Consider the following 24,999-nt stretch of genomic DNA (forward strand, 5'->3'; position numbering starts at 1 on the left):
AACTGTTACTCCGAACAGGGGTTTATTACTCCAGAGCTCTTACCGTTCAGCTTTCGAAAAGAACGTATTTTTCTACGGCCGTAAATAGGTTAAACAAACACCAGTTTCCGTTCCGTGTGGCAGCGTAGTTGAGAACCGTCCGCGTTGGAGAAATTTCGAGCTCCTTGAATGCTCGGCTCGTGGTACTCGTAACGTTTCTGTACCGTGGTGGCTGCTCCCAACGTGTACGGTACTGGCGCGAGTCCGCGTAGCCCGCATCGAAGGCAGTTCTCGTCCCACGATGGGACGAAGTCGCGGTTTTTCCAGGGTTTTCGCGTTCCTCGTGAGAAACGAAGCCGAGTCCATCGACGTTCCGTGGATGTGAATTCTTGAACGGAGGAGAGTGTCCACGAACGAGGAACGTCGCGCCGGGACGAGCGAAGCGGTTACGGTGTTTGACACTGGGCGGAGTCAGGTTAGGTTTCGAGGGTAAGTCGCAGTAGAGTTCATTGACAGACCAACACCTCGACGACCTTTTTCATTTTTACGCTTTATCGACTCTGTAAGTTCTTCTCGAGGACGAGTTCCCCGTCCCTTTAACGACGGATGTATACCACCTGGAAAATCGTCTCTATCCGTACATTTTCTCGTGACGTTAAAACGTGCGCGACGTAGATAATATTCGACGAGATCAGCTTCCACTTGCGAACAACTAGTGTTCGTACGTCGTTTATTGGTTCTTCGATTTTCGACGGATTTAGCGCCAAGTGCGTGCAATTAAACCGTTACGTGGTAGCAGGTCCGTAACGGTCACGAATACAAGTTTATCGGCACTGTTTGGTGATTCATAGACGACTGTTTACCCGAAACAAAGAACGCATTTAGCGCGTATTTACAACGTAACCGTGTAAAAATAAGGAGCAACGAGTATCGCGTGTTAAAGGTAAACAAAGCGAAGAAGTTTTCTTCCTAGTACTTAGTCTTATTAATAAAGTCGTTTATGAATAAAAGGGGTCCGCTTTATAAATAGACGAATATCATTGACTATATGTGTATAAAAAACCCGTCGACATCCATAAATAAACGAGTATCATTTATATTATAAATAAAGGGGAGTCGTTAATTATTTTATAAATATGAAACATCCGCTCGTACAAATATTTCTATTTAGAAAACACACATACATATATATATAGACAGAGAGAGAAATTAATCGATAATTCATTGCTTTTAGCGCGTTTATCTTTCCAAAATAAAATGGAGTGTACCGAGATATGAGAAACAACTAGAATAAGCGTTCTAAATTAATTTCGTCGATCGAAGGCTTTCGATTTAGTAATGCATGTATCGTTTAATTTGGTATTGTTGGGTGCAATCTTTCGGTTTATTCCAACGAAAGAAGTGGCTGAACGTCCACGTTCTTCGAAAACAAAGAAAATTAATGCGATAGTTTGCTCGATGGTATCAAAGTTGCGTAAATTCTGGTAAAACCGGGGACGAAGTTTCTTACAGAATTACGGGAAACTTTCCTGATCTTGCCTACGGACAAAGATGCGCCAAGTTATAATCCCTCGAGCACACTCGATGCTAAAGTGTCTCGTTTCCGAGTTCCACGACGCGCCAGGATTTGCACTTCCGTGGCCCAACATTTGTTAATTCCACGACTAGGGAACGGTAACGTTGCGTTCTCTCGTTTGTTCAACGGGCCGACGTACGTTCACCAAATCGGAAATGGAATTCGCTATTCGCGGAACAGTATCCCAAACAGTGGAAAAATTGAACGCGAGCGGCAAAAAAATACGAAAAAATTGTTTCGAATTTTTCGTGTTTGCGCCAACGAGAATGTATCGCAATGTTCTCCATTGATAACGAAGCTTCGTTTGAGCACGAAAAAAGGAAACATAGATTCGAAGGAACAATACTAATAAATAATACCACGAACGACGATACGATAATTATATTCGGTTGTTCGGAAAGTGATTTCGTTTTCCAAAATGGAGAATATATCATTTAATCAAATGTTCACACGCTGTAAATAATCGTGTTTCATCAGAAAAAAAAAACGAAATGACTTTCCGAACGAATAATTCTCTAGTTCTTTTCGAACACGAGGTTAATTAATGAAAGGGATCACAATTTATTTCCCACTTGAAAATTAATAAACTGTGATATTAATAACATAGTAACAATTTTGCAAGGAACGGGAAAAGGTTGATAATAAAAACGCGAACAAGTCGAAAAAGAAACAACCGATAATGGAGATATGATAAATATTTTAGCCACGATTGCATAAATTCAGGTATTGGTACAGCTTGAACGTGAAAATGGTATTAGCGATATTAACACTAAAACTATTACTATTTGTATCGGACTATGCAAGTATTTTCAAAGTTAAACGATGAAAATTAATTTACGAGTACCATTGGTCGTCCATTTTGATAATTGTCACCGAATATTATAGGCAAAGACACCATTGATAATTGAGTAATTTCGAAAAGAAGTTCCAAACGAAACTCTTTGTTGGTTCTAGTATCGAAGTGTCAATTTGTTCGGATTGAAAATATCGAAGGAAACTTACAAGTAATCGTGGATTAACGTTCGAGACGAACCATCGCACAATGACGTATTCGTGTACGTTACTCGAGAAAATATTGTAACAAATTTCTACAAGAACACGTCGAGTTAACGCTGTTTTGTGTTGTTGTATAGCGTTTCTCGAGGTTACCGAAGCGTTGACAAATTCCAGAAATGGGTTAAACTCCGGAAGAAAGCTCAGTCCGGCGCTTTACATTGCACTTTATTCTATTGTTCACCAAGACTCGAGTTCCGTTCTGTCTCGGCTCACTTGTGACGAGTAGAGTTGCTAGTAATTAGATTCTTTTCTTCCTTAAACGCGGCTTTCCCTCTCTTTCTGTCGTCACGCTGTCTGTTTGCGTTCCAGAAAAGACGCACTATGAAAAAAAAAAAAAAAAAAAATAGGGAACAAAGAATTACAGAGATACTAATAACTGTTGGGTTGTTCGTGAAGTCATTTCGTTTTCCAAAATGGAGAATATATAATTTAATCAAATGTTTCATTGAGTTACACGTTAGAAAAGTCGTGTTTCATTTTCATCAAAAAAACGAAACTACTTTCCGAACAACCTAATAATTTGTCGATCGATCAGAGTTGAAACGAAACGGTGAAGCACTCTTTCGTATTGCAAATCGTTTTGCACCAAGAAAGTAAGCGAGACAACGAAAAATTTCTCGTTGGTTTCCTTAAAAATTTAACTATGTGAGAATATATATTTTTTTTATTTTAAAATTCGTGAAAGTAACGAAATTACAGAACCGTTTCTTTGTTCTCACTTCGTACGCGAAATACCGAGACATTTTATGCAAAATGTGGAAGCTTTATTTTACAACCGATTTGTTGTAAATTATTTTACAAAAATCCACGATCGAATAATCAAATCGTCGCGTTATCGCATGTTAGCCATAAACTAGAGTAACGTCTAACGATCCGGTTTATGAACAATGAATTATACGTATAAACCATTTACAGTTGTATTTGAATATAACATTCACATATAAGATTTATCCTCGACACAAATACATACCATTTTCTTTTGTCGCGTACTGAATAAATTTCTGCATTAATTTTAAAAAACAAATGATTCTTTTACGTAATTCTTTCTGCTTTGCGTTGTACACAGTTCTCTTTGTTCGATTGTTCGGCTTAAATGAACACAATATGTTACCGCATCGATATATTTTTTAAGCGTGTTAAAGTATGCTTGAAATTGCCACGAGCGTTGAATTTTATATACACGAATCTGCATTCACGATCGAAGCCGTTGCTACGGTTCGTGAAAATTATTATTATTCTACAGAAAAGAAATTACGAAACATCGTCTTTAAACGTAACCCCTGGATGCTTCCTAAAAATAGAACAAAGTGACGGGAGGTGACAATAATAGGTGTTCGATCGAAGAAGCTCGTTTAATATCAATGATTTCGTAAACAGGAGAATTGAAATTGCTCCGTGTTCGTATAAGGGTTGAGTAGAAATCCACTTAATAGTCAGACCGTGTAAAGCAGCGGGTCATTTAAATGGCAGCGCGAGGATCTCGTTGAATTTTGTCACGTTTTACGTTGTCGTGTAACAGGAAGACCTACATATAACGTTACGGATATAATGTACACGTGTACCGTTATACACGAAGGATATAAAAGCTGAAAGTTAATCGATCAGTTGGAAAGCTATCGGCGTTGAAAAGCTCTTCGCGAATACACGCTGGAAAATTGGGGACAGAAAGAGAGCAAACGCTAGGTCGTTGCAATTTTATCGATTCGACGAACATCGAATCTGTGGAATAACAATTATTCGAGGCGGTATTTCTCGCGAAGGAACGGTTCACGATTGGACGAGTTTCTATTAAAATTGGCCGCGTCTTCTCTAAACGCGTCGATATAAATATTTTTATCCGTTGCATCGTGTGAAGTAACGCGGCACGGATCAGACTCTTATCACGGTTATCGATATCGTTTCTGCAATAGATAACGGCCGTATCGTCACCGCTGCTATTACGGAATTAGTTCTACTTTGCGATCTTTGTCTGTTAATAACTGAAAGGAAATTTTTCCCACGATGTACTCTCGAAAGTGTAATTCGTAGACCTCTGGTAATTCGAGGTAAGAAGTTATACCTTTCGATGCAATAATAATTATCGGTCTTCGATGAGCTTCTTTTTTTATTTTCCGCGTAGACTCGTTTTGAATCGTCTTCGTAACAATCGTAACTCATAACCTATAAATATGAAATTAATTCCGTGGTTGGTATTATTGCGTTTATTGTACACGTTTGTAACACATGGTTTGCAACGTCTATGAGACGTCTATGAGACTACATAAATAATTATCGAGGAGAAAAATGCCTCAGGAATAATGATTTCGTTATGTAGGATATTTACGTGCCAGTTAAATAATACTGTAAGATACTTGACGATATTCCTTACACGAAATTATGAAAACGGAGCAGAAATTGGAACAAGGCTCAGCGATGGCCCTCTTGGCGCTCAATGTGTTAAGATTATAATTGTGAAGCGAGAAACGGTGAGAGCGGGACAATAACATCAAATTTGGGACGAGATTAGGAAATACAATGATAGTAACAATTTCCTGTTACGAATTTCGCGTTCTATTTCGGGCCAGGTCGAAGGAGTGATAAAAATGCGAAGGATATTAATTTTGTTAGGAAAGATTTAATCGCGTATTTTATTATCGATCCAACGTTCTACGAAATTTTGTTCCCGAATTGAAATCACATTCCAGAACCCTCCTGTTAATTAAAGCGGGATCCATACACTTTGTTTGTTAAGTAAAGGAAACTTTATTTAGTTCGAATAAATTCCAGTTCTCTCTGTCAATTAAATCCAGTGTCTTCCTTGGCTGTAAGTTTAATATAAATTACATTCAACACCCGGAATACGTTCTTGGCGGTACTATAAATTTTCCAAAGTAAATTCAGCCCTTATTATATTAACATTTCGTTAAAAACGCCGTAAATGGGTTTCATTACTTTTAATAGAGGACGCTACTATTAATTTCTTGTTTTAATGGAGGAAACTTCTCGATTCTGGCTGGACTTATTTCCTTAATCGCATTCAATCCCGGACTTAACCGAGAGCTTTACAATTTAATATTCATTTCCTGTTTCCATTTATTCAACCCCCAATCCCCCCTTTTCCTGAAAATCTTATAAATCCAATTCCGTTCCGTTATTAACGCTTCTTTTTTTTTTCTTTTATTAATTCGCAATTTAGTCGCAATTATTCTCCTTTCTTCTATTATTCACCAAAGTAATACATGCATAAAAAAAACTTTTTTACATGTTGTGTAACAAATATACACAGGTAATACGTAGATAAAAAAAACTTTATTATACGTTGTGTAATAAATATTATACACAAGTAATACACACATAAAAAAACTATATTATATGTTGTGTAATAAATATTATACACACATATGCAACTAGTAATGGTTGTAGTAGTAACATACCTTACGGAGAAAATATTTTTCATAAGTGAACGAGCGTATGTAATGCGAGACTCGTTCGCTGTTGCTCTGTCTCTCTCACTCTAGATGGACGAGCGTATGTAATGCGAGACTCGTTCGCTGTTGCTCTGTCTCGCTCACTCTCGATGTATCTTATTCGTTCTCTTCGTTGGACAGCACACTCTAAGCTAAACCTCGACTCGAGATAAAAATCGCTACCAACCTCTCACGAAAGCGGGATTATTGTGCTACATTTTTTACTTTGATACATACTTTTACGATTATACCGTGATAATTACCACGCTTTCAAAAAACTCGAAGTCTAAAGTTAGCGGTGTACCCAACAATTTAGCAACAATTACCCAACAGTTAACCCAAGAATATTTTTCAAGGGTAATTAATTCTTGCCTTTAAATTTTCTACAAAGATAACAAAAATAAAGTGGTGTAATACTCAAAAATATAAAACAGCGACACTAAATAAATAAAGACAAATAATAAAGTGCCCAACAGGCGAATAAAGCAAACTCGTTATAAATATATTTCAGTACTTTCAACGGAAGTGGGCTCAAGGATCTTGTTTCTCTGAGCTCGTTCCGGCCGGAAGTAAAGTAATTGCAAAGAAAATGGAACATTGTTTTACGATTCGGTATGTATCGTACCGTTACGTAATTGTGCTTTCCGTATTGTTCGAATATACGGGGTGGGTGGAAAATCGTAGTACAACCGGCCAAGTAGTAATTCTACGTGAATAAAATAAGGAAAAAATGTGGTATACAATTCTTTACATCCGAGGTTCCCTTCTCGAGAAAATTAAATTTAAAGTTTGCTCGACTAAACAACGATTTACTTGTCGTGTATTCTATTACAGGTACTCTCTATCTAGTGTTTACAACTAATGTTTATAAATGTTGATAAATGGTAAGATATTATAAAAGTTACCCAAATAGTTCGAATGATCATAATTTATCAGACTGCGAAACAATTCATTTCGTTGTGTTGTTTGTAAACTCTCAAATTATTAATTACTCTGATCGAGAATATGTTGACACGTTACTTGTTTTTTTGTGCATGTAACGTTTCTCTTAAAAGTAATAAACGAAATATGAGTACATCGCGTTACATCGTAAAATAGTTACATCATAAAAGATGAGTATGAAATATGAATACATCAGAGTTCGTTGCGTTATCTTTAATTTGTCAAGCACAGTTATGCATCAACGTACGAGACATTTCAAACAGTACTATTACTCGAGTAATAAAGTGAAATAAAAGTGATAAATTTCAAGTTCGATTTTCTCGAAAACGAAGCCTCGGGTGAGAAAATTCTACACCAAATTTTCTTCTTATTCTTTCGCGTAGAATTTCCCCCTGGTCGATTGTACTACGAGTTTCCACTCATCTTGTATAATTCTACGTCGAACAAATGGTAAAGAAAAAAATATACAGAATGTCCTTTAACGTAAGGAATGTGGAAATGAACGTCGTTAGCATTCAGAGGGTTGAATGTTGCATCGCTTTATTGCAGCTGGTAAAAATGTCCAAGGAACGTTTTAATCGTGCTTGCTATTCGTATAAATTTCGAAAAAGGAGACAAAACTAGGAAGAAAAATCGGGTTCCACTGGAGCAGGTTCGAGATAGAGATTGTTTGCCTTTGTACAGAGATTTCCGTACAAATGTGCACGAAATTCCCCGATTCTGTTGCACTGATAACAGAGCGAGTTATCTAATCGTTCCGAGAAAAAGGTAGGGGGGCAAAAAGTGTACATAGATGTGCATGGTGCATGCAACGTGCTCGTTAATCGTACTTTTCCAAGAATAAAAAAGAGAAGCAGGGGGAAGAACAAATCGAGCTGAAAAAGCCTCCCTGTGCTTCGATAATCTCTAATACCGAATCGTGTAATACATCAAACAGTCGAAACATTCACCGTGGACATTATTAAATGTCATTTTTTTATATTATACGTACACTACCGTCCGCAAAAATTCTATTATCGTACAAACAACGTAGATGTCCCAATTACTGCTTCAAACTTATCGCGTTTGAAGCGATAAGTTCGTAAGTTCGTTTAATTGTTTTAAAAGTTATCTGAGCTGAAAATCGTTCCAGATTGGAGCATAACATTGCTTAACGTCTCTTTCATTTGTGAAAATTTTTATACACGTTGAACACGATGAATCGATTATTATACGTCCGTGGAAAGATAAAAGTCTATAAAAACTCGTAAATGGTTTCTCTGTTATTCGTTCTCCGGAACGTTATATTTTAAATAAGCGAACTCGGTGAACTAATGATGACAAAATTGTTGGTTAATGAGTTCCAATGAAAAATCCTTATCCTGCTTCTCTGCATTTTAAGTGAGATTAAATCGCCAGTGGAACGAATAAAAAGCAAAAAGAAGGAAGCACAATAGAAAGAGATTTACGTAGTAAGCCAAGAAAAATTAGACATTCGTTCGGTATTAAAGTAATTTCTGAAATTTCATTTTCTTTTATCTCCACGAGTCCCTTCTAGACCGAAATTGAGAACGACATCGAATGAAAAATCGCTTTGCCGATTATAATGTCACTCTCAATGATCGAATAATATTTCTTATCGTACGAAAATAAATCTGATTTGTTCGTAATAAATTATGAACGGTAACAGCAGGTATTATTGCTATCATTTTTGTGCACAATTGAATCGATTTAAAGATTACCCACGTTCGGATTCACTTTGTCGAATGTACTCAACAATTAACGATATTTCTTCTTCTATTTAAAAGAATTAAATTTTTGTTATCGAAATTACTATAATAATTGTCAGTCTGCATCTTATTCATATTTATTTGTTTATTCTGCTGGAATCTGGGTAAGGGTAAAAGTCCAGTATGTACTTAACGTAACAGTATGATACATTTTGGTAACACATAGTTACTCGTAGGATACAGAACTACAGCAAACTATAAAGCCTGACGATAATGGGCGCTAAACGCTAATAGAGAGAAGGTCCCCAGGTGTACGTCTAAATTTTCAATGAAACTATACGTAGTAACAGAACTTAAATTACTGAAGCCAGTTATTATGATTTTCTGGGTAAACGGTTAATATTATAGTTTACGAGATTTTTAGTACTGAAGTTTTGGCGGTCGTTCATCTCGTTAAAGTACAAGCACGGTTTCCAAGTAAAAATCATTAGGAACACCTTTTGAAATAAATTAGATACATATTCGCATAGAAATTCATAAATTGTACACAGTTGTACACACAACTGTACACTCTTAAGTATTATCGATGAATGTTTATACACTGACCAGGACTCCAATTTAAGGGTCGACGTATATTAGGTTGTTCGGCGAGTGATTTTGTTTTCCAAAATGGAGAATATATAATTTAATAAAATGTTTATACGCTATAAAAAAATCGTGCTTCATTTTCACCATAAAAAAAAGAAACGAAATTACTTTCAGAACAATCGAATACAATAAAATAATTCTCTTATACGTCTTCCGGAAAACGTAACGACACTCGTGGATCGAGGTCGGCAATATGTCAGCAATCTATCAGCAATTTATCAGCGATTTGTCTTGGATGTTTCAGCAACGTGAAAGGATAAACCGCAAAACTGGCGGGCCTGGCGAGTTGCGTCTCGATGATGGTGGACGACGAGGAACAGGAAGAGCTCCGTTGCACAGGAAGCGACGTGGAGATCGAGGAGTACACCGACACGGAGGAATCGCCATATGTCGCTTATCAGACCGCTGATAAGTTGTTCGATACGGACAGGGTGGCATGGCAAAAATTCAACTTCGTCGCCACCCTCCTGATCGTCATCGTGTCCATTACCTTTTTGATTGTCACCTATCCCCTTTATCTCGAGAGTGTCAGCACCGTTTCCAACGCTTACACAGGTATCCAGTGCAGAAAATAATCGATAATGTTAATCACGACTGGCCAACGTAGACGTTTACAACCATTCGGTGCAATATCCGTTGTTTTTGTTGTACGAAGATTGTTACTCGTCTTCGTTATTGGGGACAGATTAGGCTGTCTCGTTTCTGAATATCCCTGTGTAACTACACACGTGTAGATTAGAATATCTAAAGTGTAACTACAATTGTAGAAGATATCGGTGCAGAAAACAATTTCTAACACCGATTATATTTTTCGTGTAAACGTTTGTAATCGGTCCTCGACTTACGCGGATTCATTGACAAGTGGTAACTTAAAAAATACTCGTACAATAATCTTCGTAGAGTCAATTTGAAGATTGAATTGAATCCCGAGTTGAATTTCTCGGAAGATCCTCTTATACCCAGCAACTTAAAAACTTCGAGTATTTAAGTTAATAATCTTTGAAGATTCGAGTTGGAGACCGTAAAATAAAAGTTTCGACCTTTGAAATTACCTCGCGAAGATTATTATATCGTACAAATATTTTTCACGGGATTGCAACCGTTCGAAAAGTGAAGAGTTTCGGTCGAGCGATCGGAAACTTTCGAGCTGTGATGCTTGTACAGTATGCGCTCGGAAAGATTGCATCGGGTGCAGGTACCGTTCGTTTAGGGGCAATCTTGTTAAGCGCGAAAAGAAATTGATGCGTATCTGTCGAGTACGCGCCCGAGGAGACGATTTCCGTATGAATAGCACCGCGCCGCAAGTCTAGATGCAATCTTCTCACTCACGTACTGTACATCGCATTTCTACGATCAAACTTATCCCGTAAGCTCCAGGATGGATAAGCTACGTTTTTTTTTTTCTTTTTTAAATTTTCCTTATCGTCGAGGACCGATTGTAAACCACACCGATTCTAAATTCCGTGTTCCATCCTCAGGACTTCTTTTCACTACCATGAGCTCAGCTACGTTCCTGGGAATCATTTGTTTCGTCGTTGGAAGAGTGTCACCGCCACCAGCGCTGATTCCTAATAGTATGCGAATCAAGATACCACGCTGCGCCCTGCTTAAAATAAGCGCCGTTTACGCTCTGTCCGGGATCCTCATCACTCTTTCCTTAGACCAAAACAGAGTACTGTGTCACCTGCAAGATCCGATTAAAGGCATTACTCTGGTGTTCTCTCTGGTCTACTATTTCTTCTTTTGTCGAAAAAGTAAGCCGTGCAATTTCATAGTACAGACTCTTTCCACAGAGTGTACCAATAGAATCGGAACACCAATTTACAACAATTTCCGTTTTAGAGTCATAATTTTTGCAGCGATTCTGTTTCTGGTTCTTCGACCGAAGCAAATCGTCTAAGTTGATCAAAAGTGTTCCGGTTCAATGGGGCATTCTATCTTGTTGTCCTTGTGTCTAAATTACGAAATAGAAATAATATTTCTTTGTCGAGATAATAAAACAAGAACGTGTTTTCGAAATTGGAGAGGTGCGTCGAGTCGATGAAATTTAAATCGATAATGATTTCAAGCGGGTAAATAGTTCGGGTTTGTACGTTCTAAGAATGAATATCAGTTAGTTCGTATGGTTCGTTAATGATTCATCCGGGTGGATTTTGTTGTCTTTGATTAAATAAGAAAGAAGTGTCCTTTATTTCTCCGTTGTTCTTTCTGAAAAATCAGGACAAGTGTCTTGTTACAGTGATGAGTCTGCAACGGATTTTCTCGAGCACCACAATAATAGTGGGTTTGTTCATAAGCGTCGACTACGGACTCTGCGATGAGTTTCGATGCAGAGGAAGAGAAGTTTCGGCTCACACTGCCACGTTGAAAGGATCCTGGGGCGTGAGAGCTGTTTGGACGTTCGTCTATGTCGGTGCTCTCGCCGCATTCGCTATGTTCTTCACGTTACTTGAGGATCACTATACCACCGAGGTCAGAGTTCAGTTATTAATTCCTTACCCCTTGCCCTACGATACGAGTTTCGATAACGCGTGTGTTACAATCGACATCGAGGTCTCTCGTTGTCCTCGTGGAAAGCTAAATTTTCTTTTCGAAGACATTGTACAGGGTGTCCCAATCATCACCGGTCGATTTCAATTTCGCGCTATTTGTAAAACGTCGAACCGATTAAAGTGAAACTCGACGTACGTCGTCTAGACAGATGGAAAATTAATCGTGGAAAAGTACACGGTGAAAGAACGTGTGCAAATTATTTAGGCGTATTACGAAAAATCGCGATCTCTGACGCTAACGATTCAGGAAGAAAAGTAAATCGATCGGTGATGAGTGGGACATCCTGTGCAATGGTTTCTTTTTAATATTTTCGAGAAAATATTAGACCGAACTTGAATGGTGGATCGAGGGCACAAAACCAATAAGAAAAGTTCAATAAGCATGTGCCCTACTGATCCTATTCTCAACTTATAGTCATTCTTCTATTCCGATAATATGCAGCTGCTTCGCTTTGTAGGGAATCGTACATAGAATTCGATGATCAAATTTAACATAAATGTACTCGAATAATTTTTATATTGGCACAGTTTGCGATTAATAATTACTGGATGGCTATAACTTGACTTAATTTTGACTTCGTGATAGTTATCGAAAATTATTGTACATAGATGTAACATTCTATTAAAAGACAAGAGTTTAGTCAGAGTTTAATTATCTGTGCATCAGAATTAGCGAAACGATGACCACATACACACGTCTACAAATGTACAAAATTTAATGCAAATTTTGTATTAAGTAAATCTAAAAGGGAACAGAAATGAAGAATAATTAAAAGCTAGAAATTTGCACGATTCGGCTACCTTTCCTAACGAAATCCTCTTTTCTATTTCAGCAGCAGAATATGTGTCAAATAATGGCAAGTCAGCAGAGTTCTTTCCTGTACACGGTGTCACGGTTGGTGTCATCCCGAGACATCCGACGTCGTGGTTCCGAAGAAGAGGGAGGCAGACTGTTGCACGTGACGGATCCTGATCCTACAATCAAACCAAAACACATTCCAAAACCTCCTATACTCGCGACTCTGTTTTATATACACATGATCACGTTCTTTGCTATACTGACGATGTGCTGGATCGACACGTTACCAGGAATAGGCAGGGTAAGGCAACCATACTTTCTTTTGCTTTCAGATAAGTAATTTACAGTGTTACGTACGTTACTTGAATGTTCACGATAGTTCGTTTCGCGCTACATTATTTGCAAATATACAGTGAAGTAAATATCATTTATTTATTAGTAAAAAATTTTTCCATGCATTTCATTTAGCCAGAAGTTTCCTTTCGTGTTCCCCTTCCGAAAGCTAATTTTGAATCGATTAAAATAAACGGAGCAACAACGATTTGTCTGTATATCTCGAGGGTAGTATGTCTTTTTTTTTGGAGAGACGTTCTCCGAATAAATAGTTTGAAAAATTGTGGGGCCAAGGACGAAGAGAAATAGAAGTAAATCACCTGGAAAATATTATCAAACATTTTCAATATCTCTTAAAAAGGTGTTCCGAGAGTTTATCGTAATCGAAGCGTTAAACCTTTGTATTCTGGGATTGTGAAAAATAGTTTCCTCGTTTGGACAAACACTCTGAAACCTATGTATTCTACAGAGAACGTTGTATTATACAAAACTCACCTTGTAAACTCGAGTTATTTTATTAGTACACAAACGCACGAACAAATTGTTTTTTTTTTCATTTCCAGGGTCTGTCACCGGTGGAGCTATACCACACGGTGGAACACGGGCTAACGTGTCACTTTAAAAACAGCGAAAACTGCGCCAATATTGCTGCCCATGGATGGACCTTTATGATCGCGTATATAGTCTTCATCGTTGCTGTAATGAACTTCCTCTCTATGAGCGAAAGTGCTGTCTTCACTATTGCAACCACGACCGTTTCTCTTCCCGTATCCGGTATCTGGTGGAGCATCTACAAAATGGATGTCGGTGCGTATGGTGGTGAGTATTTAAAAATTGTACGGTGCAAAAGGGAATTAAAATCTGCCCAAACGACACCATTCTTCCCAGTTTATTAAACTTCGATCGATGTTCTAGTGTATACCTATATTAACAGAAACGTAAACGTCTGAGGATTGAAAACGACTAATCATAAGAAACTTAGAGTTAGGAGCTATCGATGATTAACAATTATAGTTTGAACAAATCGTGTACGTACGTTTCGTCGTTGCTTTTAGATACTTTTCGGTTAATTATTATCATTATCTTGCGTGGTATTACGATGTTTAAATTTTGTCTAAATTGACTTCGTGATACTTCGATCTTCAGAATCTTCTTACTCGACTGTAATATATCTGTGTTTTCTGAAAGAAGATCTAAAACCAAGGTGAATAGGTATATAAATAACATTGATGGGTATACTTTCGTTCGAAATATCATCGTTAATGGTTCGTTTTACCTCGTCGCAAGCATGATCTTTTAATCGTTAAGAACAGTCGGTCGAGCTGATAGATACGTAGCAACACTAAGCGTCCAATTCGAACAGGTTTCATCTCATGGTCTCCCGCAGTCACTGGAGAACTGATCTGTGCTCTCCTTGGTCTCCCTGTAGTCCTGCTGGGTTTGGGCTTACTCGTCAGATCACACTTCAGGGATACTCAACCATGTTACCTGACGACGCAGCCACCCGATGTGCAATGTGAGCCTTCTCAGAGATGAATTTCTCGCAGAAAGCGTCTGAAAGTTTTAAACGAGCGTGCACTCTCCCTTGAGAAACTTCGCGGTACTTCTGAAACGAGGAATCCTCAATTAAAATCAACGCGATCGATGAAAACCGGTTCTGATTAATTAATTTCGAAGCTCGGAGAGCTCGCAGCTTGCAATTGCGGAAAGTTTTATTTGGCGGATACGCGGCGAGAAGAAGCACCGGTGCCAATATTTTAAAGCTGGGAGGGATGGGGGGAAAAAAAGAAAAGAAAGGAAACTTGAAACGGAGAAACGAAAATACGAATTTCCAGAATTAATACACGACGGGAAATTCGTGTAAAAAAGGCGTTCGTAGTTGATTGGAGTCGACTGGGAACCGAGCCGATTCGTTTTCAACGTCGAGACGAGTTTGGAAACGTTTAAGCTGCGAGAGAAAAAATTTTTGAGCGTCGATTTAGTATTCCAGACGCCGCGTACAATTGGAAAGGATCGTTTTACCCGATTAAATTGATTCAACTAGTTTCAGTGTTCCTCGTCGACGAAGTTTCTTCTCTGAGCGCGCGAAAAAACTTTCCTGTACAGTTGTGATAGGGGCGGGGTTGGGGGGTTGGGGACGGGGAAACGATAATATTGATTATCTCGTGCACACGAAACTGAATAAAAGAGGTGGAAGAGGTAGGAGAAAGCGATCGATGTTTCCTATGTATTGCCAGCGCAAGCATTCGTCTAGCCACAACGTTATTGCCAATTTATATTTTATTTTGATAACGAGATACTTCATATTTTCGAGACCGTTCGAATTACACATGTTGTACACTTGTAAAAGAGAAAACGCCTGCGAGAGTGCGTGAAAGAGTGAATCTGAAAGAAAGAAAGATGGAAAGAAAGAGAGAGAGAGAGAGAGAGAGAGAAAGAGAGAGAGGGAATGCAACTGAAAAAAATTGAGGAAAACAAGTACAGAAAATATTTTATAAACTCAAATGGTACGCAACGTACAAAACTCGCACGATGGAAGGGTGTGTTTAGATTTTATGGTTCTTTCACTGTCAGTTGTCGCATAAGTTTCGCATAATCGTAAAACAACACACTACATAGTTCTTCGCCTAATGTGGAACAATCAAGACCGCCAGAGAACTTTAAGCGAGGGTCGGTGGAGAAGTTCTCGTAACCGATCGAACTCGAACGAACCGCTCGAAGAGTGGTCACAATATCGAGAATGATCGAGATGCAACAATGGCGTACTTTGAAGCAGAGCCGAAAGCGTATCGACTGTTAATGGGAATTAACGTTTCTCGTATTCTTCTGTATCTTCACGAGCGCGACATCGATCGTTCGACGAGATTTTCTCGACGAAAATTGACTTAAACTCGACCTCGTTCGTACCATTTTTAATTACAATTCGTTAAAATCGTTTCTGAAAAAAACTTTCAGCTCCGTGTAGTTAAAAATAATTAACGAGGCCGCGTTCGTACCTACTGGGATCGGAAAACCCTCGTTAAAAGATACAATGAGTAAAAATCATCGAAACCCGTTGATAAAAGATACAATGAGTAATAAAAATAATAGTTCGAGAAATAATCAACGTGTCGGTCGAAGAAACAGAAACGAACGTAAAAATTTTATAGAATATGTGAAACGTTTCTGGTAGCGAAAATTGCAAATCTGAACACACCGTTGCATAAATCCGAGGCGAAGGAACGATATCGTATGGTGGAATCGCCGTATTTGTAAATCCCATATTCACAGAGCAATACCGTTTAAAGTACCGTTAACGATTCACAATTTACCAAATACAACGATTCGTGAAAGCAAACAGTCGTATTAATGTTTTAAAAGAACACGTTTTGGGGTACGAAGATTGTGTATATGGTAATGAATCTGTCGAGCTTCCGCGAGTCTCCGGTTCGCGCGCGAATTATATTAGCGCGTTAGGTGCGCGAAACTAACACGGGGACAGCCCGTACAAAGGTCCCCGGTGTTGGGATAAAAGCGCGAATGTTTCGTGTGGAAGTGTGCGTGTGCGAGCGTAATTGTTGCGTCGGTAGCTTATTGCACGAAACAAATTCGAACTAATCGACGCGGCGCGAAACACGTCCGGAACGAGTTCGAAACGCTTTTCCGTTGGTACAGCGACGAAACGTTAAAAACGTTCCCGGACAGACATCTGTCTCTTTAATCGTGCAATCTTTTTATACTCGTACGAATTTAATTTCATTCATAGACAATCCTGTACGGACGTTTTTAATTGATTACCACAGATTGTACGTACGTAGCGCATTTATTAGCGAGTATTAGTCTACACTGAATTTACATGATCTAGTAGTACGATGTAGGAAATGTTTTTGACAAGTTTTCCCAAAGCTGGAAGTATAATTTTCAAACAATAGCGATCTACGAGCACCGCGAACGATTGTCGTAACTTTTGGAAGTTGCAGAAACGTTCCAGGAGCCGGTGGTCGCGTTTCGACCACGGACCTTCGGGGTTGTTCGCGTAACATTTTTACAGTCAACTGCTTCCAGCACTTGGCAACAAGTTTTAGAAACGCTGTTCGCGTTAAAGGCGCGTGTACTTAAGCGGCGAGATCGTCGCGCAATTTTCCGAGGCACCTTGCTTTACCAAGGTCGACGTCTCTCCTCGTTTCATCGTAGAACTCAACTCCGTAGAACGAATCGTTTCTCTAGTCCTGAGATTTCCACTCCTCCTTCTCCCCGGACTGACACGCAAAGTCCCAAGAGCTGATCGAAGCTGTCTCGCGCGAAATGGAAAAAAAAAGAAAAGAAAAAAAAAGAAGAATCAAAAGTTCAAAGAGCGGCTCGGAGCAGCGTCCGAACGAACGAAATATGTAATTCGTGCCAAACCCTCGAGCCTCCAACACGTGACTCGAGCGTAGATTAAATTAACCAACACCCGTATAATAACCGTAAACAAGTACTGTAAACTGTAATTAAATGTCGTTGTTCTGTGTCGAAGCGTTGTAGTATTGTTGTTGGCAGCTGTCGAGAAGCTAGAAGCGTGTATTTCTCTAGTCGGTTGGAGAAAAAAATGAATGAGAAAGAAGCAAGAGCGAGGGAGGAAGAGAGAGAGAGAGAGAGAGAGAGAGAGAGAGAGAGAGAGAGAGAGAGAAATATTTATTGTTGGAAATACGTCAATCATATTCTATTCGGAAAGCTATATACGTCCACGATTTTTTACGACAGTAAAAACGTTCCGAAGAACTAATTAGCAGCTACAATAACGACGAAACAATAACGAAACTACTATTGTTATTACACTATAGTCGCAACATTTAATCGTCAGTATTTAAGCGAGATCGTGTACTTTTACGAATAGAAGAAGGAAACAGTTTCGAGTCGTAGCTGAGCGAAAATGATTCTAAAGTTTTGGAAACTAGTATTTTAAAGCTCAGTGTACCGGGCGTAATATACCTACGGTGGATAAAAAAAGTATTTCTACACTATATTACGAGGAAATTCCCTTAACGATTTTAATGAAAATTTGTGTGCACGTAAAGCATACTGGATCTTATATGACTTAATTTTTTCGTCGACGAAAAATGTTTTCGAGAAGATAAAATTAAGACTCGAAAATTCGATATTTCTTTGTTTCTTTAATGCAATTATTTTGGAAGACTTTTTCACAGTTTGAACATCAGTTTTTCAAACTGAACATTTTTTGTGAGAAAATTTTGGTCGTATCTCGAACGATTACGAAATTGTAAAGAAAACGAAAGTCGTCGCATACTCTCCAATCGTCTGAAATCGATCTTTACACATCACTTTTCCTAATAGTGCGAAATAGAGCAAAAATTTTCATCTAAAAAAAATATCCAGCTCTTTCTATCAATCTGTTGCAAGAAAGTTTCAAGAAAAATTGTATTAAGAAAATAAAAGAAACATTGAAACCTTCGAGACTTGATGTCACCTTCTTAAACAAAATTTCCCATGGACAAAATATTTCTCTGTGTATGCACTATTATGCTGTGCGTAGACACAAAATTTCGTTAAAATCAGTCTTACGGGTAAGAAGAATTTGTTTGTAATAAAGCGTGCAAATATTTTTCGAATCCACTGTATAATTAAAAGCCGCGAGTCGTTCGTTTCAATTCTGCAAATTTGTGCAATAACTTGTTGTTTTTACTGTGTATCGAGTAGCTCGTCAACCCTTTCAGGCCTGGCTCGGATTGCTCTACAAAATGTTGTTCGATTGCGCTTGTTGTTATAGCAAAATGTTGACCAGTCGCACGAAAAGATGAGAATATAACCAGGGTGATTTATAAACGATAATAAATCGAACACGTTCGTCGAAATTTATGCATCGAACGTGTCCGATGATCCTTTCGATCGCCCTGTATTCCAATGGACCGCGCAAAGGTCCAGTTGCTCGCTTCTGATAGCAATTTATTTTTTTATCAAACAATTGTGGGCCTCGAGGGGTTGACCGTTTAAACAGAACCAACCAGGTAGCGACGATACGTGTAAAGATTGAATTTTTATTTCACACTCGGTGTATCTGTATCCTGGAACGGAAATGTTGTTGCAATTTTTAATAGGTAGCTATTTATCTGGTTGGTTACGGTTGAATATTTTTATAACGGGACCGTAGTACGATCACACCGATTATACGATAAACAATTATTATATGATAAACTAGCGCGCGATGCGGACGCATCTCTTTCAGATAGACGCTTTATGAACTTAAAAACTATTTACCAGCGATCAGCAGTGCCGTATATTTATATCGGGTGTCTTCCCCGTGAATATAAACGTTAACCGTGACATTTCGATCGTAGATCAGACAGTCGTGCAAAGACATCGACACCCTGAGTGCCGAGTTTATCTCGTAAGCGTTCGAGTCTCTCGGTTTCCCGAGTTTACGTTCAGCGATGGTAAACGAAGAATTCTCCCGGCACTCGGGGAGTCAAGGTTTTTGAAAAAGGGAGAATCCAACATTTCGACGACAGGATGTGACGAAAGTTGTTACTGTTTTAAACGATGGAACAACGTTGCGTGGAAGAAACAATTTTAATACTTCGACGAGGAGATTGCGTTGCACGAAGGATCCGTCCAGTTTGGATGGTGAAAAGAATCCTTTTCCGTTTACTCTCGAAGATCAGCCTCATCTTGGAAATATCGCGATGAAATTAAAAATATTGACGATGTTGCAAAACTTTGAAACTAAACCCTCTGTACGTGTACCCCGAACTTCGAAGCTGTTCTCTCGAAACGATATTTTTCAAGATGGTAGACGTAACATTTTTGGAACCAATAGTTGCAAAGTTTGTTGGTGTAAAGATTGAAATTTATATATTCGATAGTTCTCTCGTAAAAAAAATCTACAATATGGGCCAATTTTTAAGATCTCGAACCAATCGGACACCTTTCGTACTGAAAACGGTATCTCTTTCCTTAGAGACCAACAATGGTAGTAAACTGATAAACCACGCTATTTCTCGCCAATGTTTCCGAACGTGTAAGAACATTACAGCGTCGCAGACCTCCTCGTCAAAATATTACAACAAAATATGGAATCCATCAGAATGTTTCGTAGCTTTAAAACACACTTCGATCACTATGGTCTGTACCACTTTGACATTCATCAGTATTACTAATTGTACAAAATTCATTGGCGCGTAACTCTCCCGATTTAAGAGTTACGAACCAGTCGAATAACTCAAATCAAGTCGTCCAAGAAAGAAGAATACCTCATGGTAGCAAAAAATGAAAAGGAAACGAGCGCATTGCCGTCGCCGGTATTTGGATTCGTAATTACGCTCAATATACTCCACTATATTCAACAATTATGTACCAGATTGTAAATGTGTTAATACATACATACATATATATATATATATATATACTTATATAAAAAAATGTGACTTATAAATGGAGCTCGTATATTTCTCCCGTTTATCCTACACTCGTTAAATAAGAAGATCAATTACGGTCGCAGAAAGTTAAGTACAGCTAACGATGTTAATTACGCACCGAGCACTGAACGTTTGCAAGAGGTTAATGTAGGACCTCTTCAGCTTATTGCGCAAAGATCTGTACAAAGAGCTCTTTTACGCTTTATACCACGAATTTTGAAACAATATTCCAGAAAAATTACAAGGAATAGAGCACGTTTTCTCGTTATTGTTATACATTACGTTATGAATAATACGTGAACGGTTTTTGAAAATTTTCAGTCCACGAATTAAAATTGAAAAGAAGGACATGCAGTTATTATATACAATAAGTAAATATAATCTAAATTATATCGTGTTCGATCTCGTTTCGATCAAAAAGATCTGACAAATATAAGAAAAACATTTTTACCAATAAGAAACCAACAATAAAAAATGCACATCTTTGCACTAGTATCGTTTCACTAATACAAGCATATATCTTATCGATTAATATTAAATTGTAGTCAATTGACGAGCATTGTAAAGTGTCACATTGATCGCTTGACTGGTTTCAAGGAAACTTTTCACATTTATCGTAGACCTCGGTTTCACATTTATCGTGTACCTCGGTTTCACATTTATCGCGACAATACTGTATATTGCGCGTCGAAAACAGGTAGGATATGTGTTTCAAAATATAAACATACTTAAATACGTACGTACCCATTTTACGTTCGGTTAATCGAAATTCAGTTAATCGACGTTTCGATTAACTGAACATTGTATGTGCAATACAAGACCTAGCTGCTTTAATCGTCCGTTTCAGAGTTCTCAGAGCTTAAGAGCTTGCAATTTGGCTGTTCTGTGAGTGTCCCCTATTCTCTCGGACAATTTCTTGCCATCGAAATAGTAATCTTCGTAACGAATCTCGTGCAGAGTCTCCAAACCCATCCTCTCGGCAATTCTTTGGCTGTAGTTCGAGGCGAACACTCCGAATATCACTTCCGGAAGCACGTGCTCGTTAACGATCCCACCATTGATCGAAATCCTTTTCATTGTACCGTTCAGGAGTCCCCTACCGAACTCGATGCATTTCTGCATCATCTGACTGCCAATCCCGTGGCCTTGGTACCGCGGATTGGTGCCAAGATAAAATAGTTCCATTGCCCCGTTTGCGTTATATTTTTCAAAAATATTCACGCTAGTTTCGACCTGCGATTAGAACACGGTACACGTAATTTGCTTCAAAATTTCCTTTGAAATAGTTTCTTATTCAATTATAGAAAACGCTCTACTTTCATCTAGAAATTGATACATTGGAAAGTTTGATGACGCTACAGAAAATTTTGCCGCGCTTTGGTAGATACGCAAACGTTTATTCTAATGTCAGTATTTGAATAAAAGATATCTCTGTAAACGGTAAATATACGATAAATAGTAATATGTATACGGTAGTTTATCACATGGTTCTCGTGAATTTTATTCGTGGATTTAAACTCACATCTATTTCGTTTTGTCAGTTACGATTATCGAATTATGTTACGTTACTAAATTTCTCTAAATTGAGTAAAATACTTTCAAAAGTTTAATAAAACGTCACAACAGTTCAAGTAATATTCTACACAATATACGTACATATATCGTCGATATTACTTGCATATTTTCCGTACTTACATAAATATCGTGTTTCTTGCATATTTTACTAGCACAAACATTCACAGCCTAGTCACTGCGTTCGAATTGCGATAACGTGTACGATGTATTAATTTGAATACTTTTAAAAGCTATGAAACGTATGACGCATACGTTGGAAGTATTCGAGGAATTTTGTTCAAATTGTAAACAAAATAATATTGTTTAAAATTTCATGTCACCGTACATTCGTGATATACATTGAACGTGTTTGTTTGTCAAAACGATCCACACAGATAAATTCGCGCGTCCCAGTTCTCGATCCTAGAGTGCTCTAATTCATCGGTTATCAGATAAAACGATATTACGAGTGCAAACCTATCCCCTGAAATACTTGTAACGTAGCAAATTCGAAACATTTGTGAGAGTGAGGTCCACGATGCTTTCAACACAATCAAGAGACAACTAGGACAACTATTTAATGACACTTAATCACTTCCGTGCCGTGCCTGAGTCAATTGGAACAACGCAATCGCACTATTTCCATCACGTCCGAGTGAAAATTAACCACGACCAACATTTTAACAGGGGGAAACCACTGTCGCGTATCGTAAAAGTCCAAATTTCCTCTTCTATCTCTTTTTAATGTTGGAAATTTTAGAAACGACACCCTAAAATATTCAAGTAAAATTCATCGAAAAAACAAAGTTCCAGATGTGAAAAAAAGGTATACGCGTAACGTTCGAACTATATAGGTGACGGAGATAGTAAGAATTATGTAACCAAAATGAACAGAAACTATTCAAACTGAGTGACTCGACAACTCGGTCAATTACACTTGAAATTTTCTACGCTGGTTTCTAATACCGTACTCTTCAATTGCGCGTACGGAATTCTCAATTGAACGATTAGTTCATACACGTTGTTGGAAGGAACATTGAATATTTCACACGTTTTAGAGATCCTCTTTTCAAACTACTTCGTCGCGTAACAAATATGCGCACACATTGTCGCTATTGACAATATATAAATTAGACAGATGTAACGATCAATCGCGTGACGAGGAACGCGAACGAAACGAAACACGATCAAATAAAACGGAACGATAGAATTTGACAACGTGTATCATGGATACGTGTCCACTTGATAAAACTGTCGCAAGTCGTTCTCGAGACTTTCTTACCAGAGGAGACTGCAATTCGCGGACTAACTGTACTACCCTGAGAATGTAGCCTCCACTGGCAAAGAAACACTCGAAAGCAACTCTTAATTTTACTCCGAAGTGGACACCTGACTCTAAATACATTTAAGGTCTCTATTTTGTTTCTCGTTGCACGGTGGACCTCTACATCAGTCGAACTTAGCCAATAGTGACAACGTGTCCGCGTAAGGGCATAGCTGTCGCGTCACAAGTGACGATTCCTCATCCCTCAGTCTCGTTTCAGCTTCTAGGACCATTGCCAATTTCTCGCGCGACCACGCTGCACGTGACGCTCTGATCTCTCGCAAGAATCGGAACGTCGCGTTAAATTTAAACGTAGCGATTCAGCCAATAGCCTGAAATACTCACGCCATCGAGAATCTTGACCAGTTCGCGACACGAGCGATGCCTGAAGTTCTTCTCTATGAAGATCTCCAGCTGGTCCCTCTGGCCATCCTTCGGTCGAGCCTTCAACAAACAGAGAACCGTATCGTGAAAAGTGACGGTGGACGGTTCCATTGGTTGGAATGGAAAGAATAAAAAAATAGAAAACGAAGGAGAGACTTGCGTGTATCTTATTGAAAGCGACTGCAGCCATCTCGTCGGTTTCCTTATCGACAGCGATTATCGTGGCGCCGTCTCTAACGATCTCTCGGAAGAGCAGATGCATCTCTTCCGGCGCGCCTGGTTCCTCCTGCATACCCAAACCAACCGCCAGACACTCTTGCTTCATGGTCTGCGTCTGAATCTCCATAGCCTCTTGGATCTTGTCCCTGGTTAATATTTTGTACACCAGTCTGCCGGATTCAGCGATAGACTCGGACATGACGATTCATTCACCGACGAAACTGAAGCCCGAATATGGACGAACGTATGAACATGTCACGAAAGAACCAAGTGAACGAACGAGGGAACGAATAAATGCAATAAAGAAATGATAGGGCGTAAAGTCTCCGAGTGAAGCGATCGCTGCACAAACGAAGGAGATTTGGAAAGAAGACGATCTTCTTCAAAGAAATATACACTGGTTATTTCAATCTCGTTATACGGTACGAAGAAGAGTGATCGTTGCACAAATGAAGGAGATTTGGAAAGAAAAAGATACGATGATCTTCTTTAAAGAAATATACACCGGTTATTTTAATCTCGTTATACTGTACGAAGGAGAGTGATCGTTGCACAAATGAAGGAGATTTGGAAAGAAAAAGATACGATGATCTTTTTTAAAGTAATATACACAGATTATTTTAATCTCGTTGTACTGTTTGAAGGAGATTTGGAAAAAGGGTAGAGATAGGACGATGATCTTATTTAACGAAAAAAAATTACGCACAAGTTATTGACGGTTCGACGGAACAGAAACGGTTCCTTTGCTTCTAAACGAGGCACCACCCTTTTCCTTTTCCAACACTTGCTACCGAGCGTTATTTTAACAATCACGCGACTCGATTCACTTGCATTTAAGACGCACACGACAACGATCTTCGCGTACGTCGAAGCAACGGCACAATGAAGCTAGATTCGAAGTAGTCATTGCACACAACCCACGCTCTATTATCGCCTCTGTTGATGCAGCTAGTGTCTTGATAACCAGCCCCGTTCGTGCAATTAGTACGTACTGGGAAAACATTTCTGTTATCTATGCGTGTGCTCCAGAAAGGCGATCGAGCGTCTTCTGGCCTCGATCCTCGGTTTTCGTTGCCCGAGCTCGAGA

At 38.7% G+C, this 24,999-nt stretch overlaps 2 protein-coding genes across 10 annotated transcripts; one reads left to right on the forward strand and one right to left on the reverse strand.

Moving 5' to 3' along the window:
• Window positions 1-298: 298 nt before the first annotated feature.
• Window positions 299-15,157, forward strand: LOC143153558 (uncharacterized). The gene is made up of 7 exons (XM_076324927.1): window positions 299-468; window positions 9,601-9,911; window positions 10,835-11,110; window positions 11,596-11,828; window positions 12,742-13,008; window positions 13,604-13,859; window positions 14,404-15,157. The coding sequence occupies exons 2-7, from the start codon at window positions 9,653-9,655 to the stop codon at window positions 14,574-14,576; spliced, it is 1,464 nt and encodes a 487-aa protein (XP_076181042.1). The 5' UTR covers window positions 299-468; window positions 9,601-9,652; the 3' UTR covers window positions 14,577-15,157.
• LOC143153561 (arylalkylamine N-acetyltransferase-like 2) lies at window positions 8,608-24,950 on the reverse strand. Of its 9 annotated transcripts, none has more exons than XR_012993853.1 (8): window positions 24,619-24,950; window positions 23,854-24,133; window positions 23,655-23,753; window positions 21,176-21,664; window positions 14,317-14,646; window positions 14,077-14,233; window positions 13,536-13,962; window positions 8,608-12,883 (listed from the first exon to the last, which is right to left on the reverse strand). XR_012993853.1 is itself a non-coding variant. In XM_076324930.1 (4 exons), the coding sequence occupies exons 2-4, from the start codon at window positions 24,109-24,111 to the stop codon at window positions 21,284-21,286; spliced, it is 738 nt and encodes a 245-aa protein (XP_076181045.1). In that variant the 5' UTR covers window positions 24,112-24,133; window positions 24,619-24,950; the 3' UTR covers window positions 18,350-21,283. The 9 variants fall into 9 exon arrangements, 1 of the variants encoding a protein (XP_076181045.1); XR_012993854.1 differs by having other exon boundaries at window positions 8,608-11,040; window positions 12,710-13,962; XR_012993852.1 differs by having other exon boundaries at window positions 8,608-11,815; window positions 12,710-13,962.
• Window positions 24,951-24,999: the final 49 nt, after the last annotated feature.

The sequence above is a fragment of the Ptiloglossa arizonensis genome, chromosome 12 (genome assembly GCF_051014685.1).
Source record: "Ptiloglossa arizonensis isolate GNS036 chromosome 12, iyPtiAriz1_principal, whole genome shotgun sequence".
In the NCBI taxonomy this organism is placed as follows: Eukaryota; Metazoa; Arthropoda; class Insecta; order Hymenoptera; family Colletidae; genus Ptiloglossa; species Ptiloglossa arizonensis.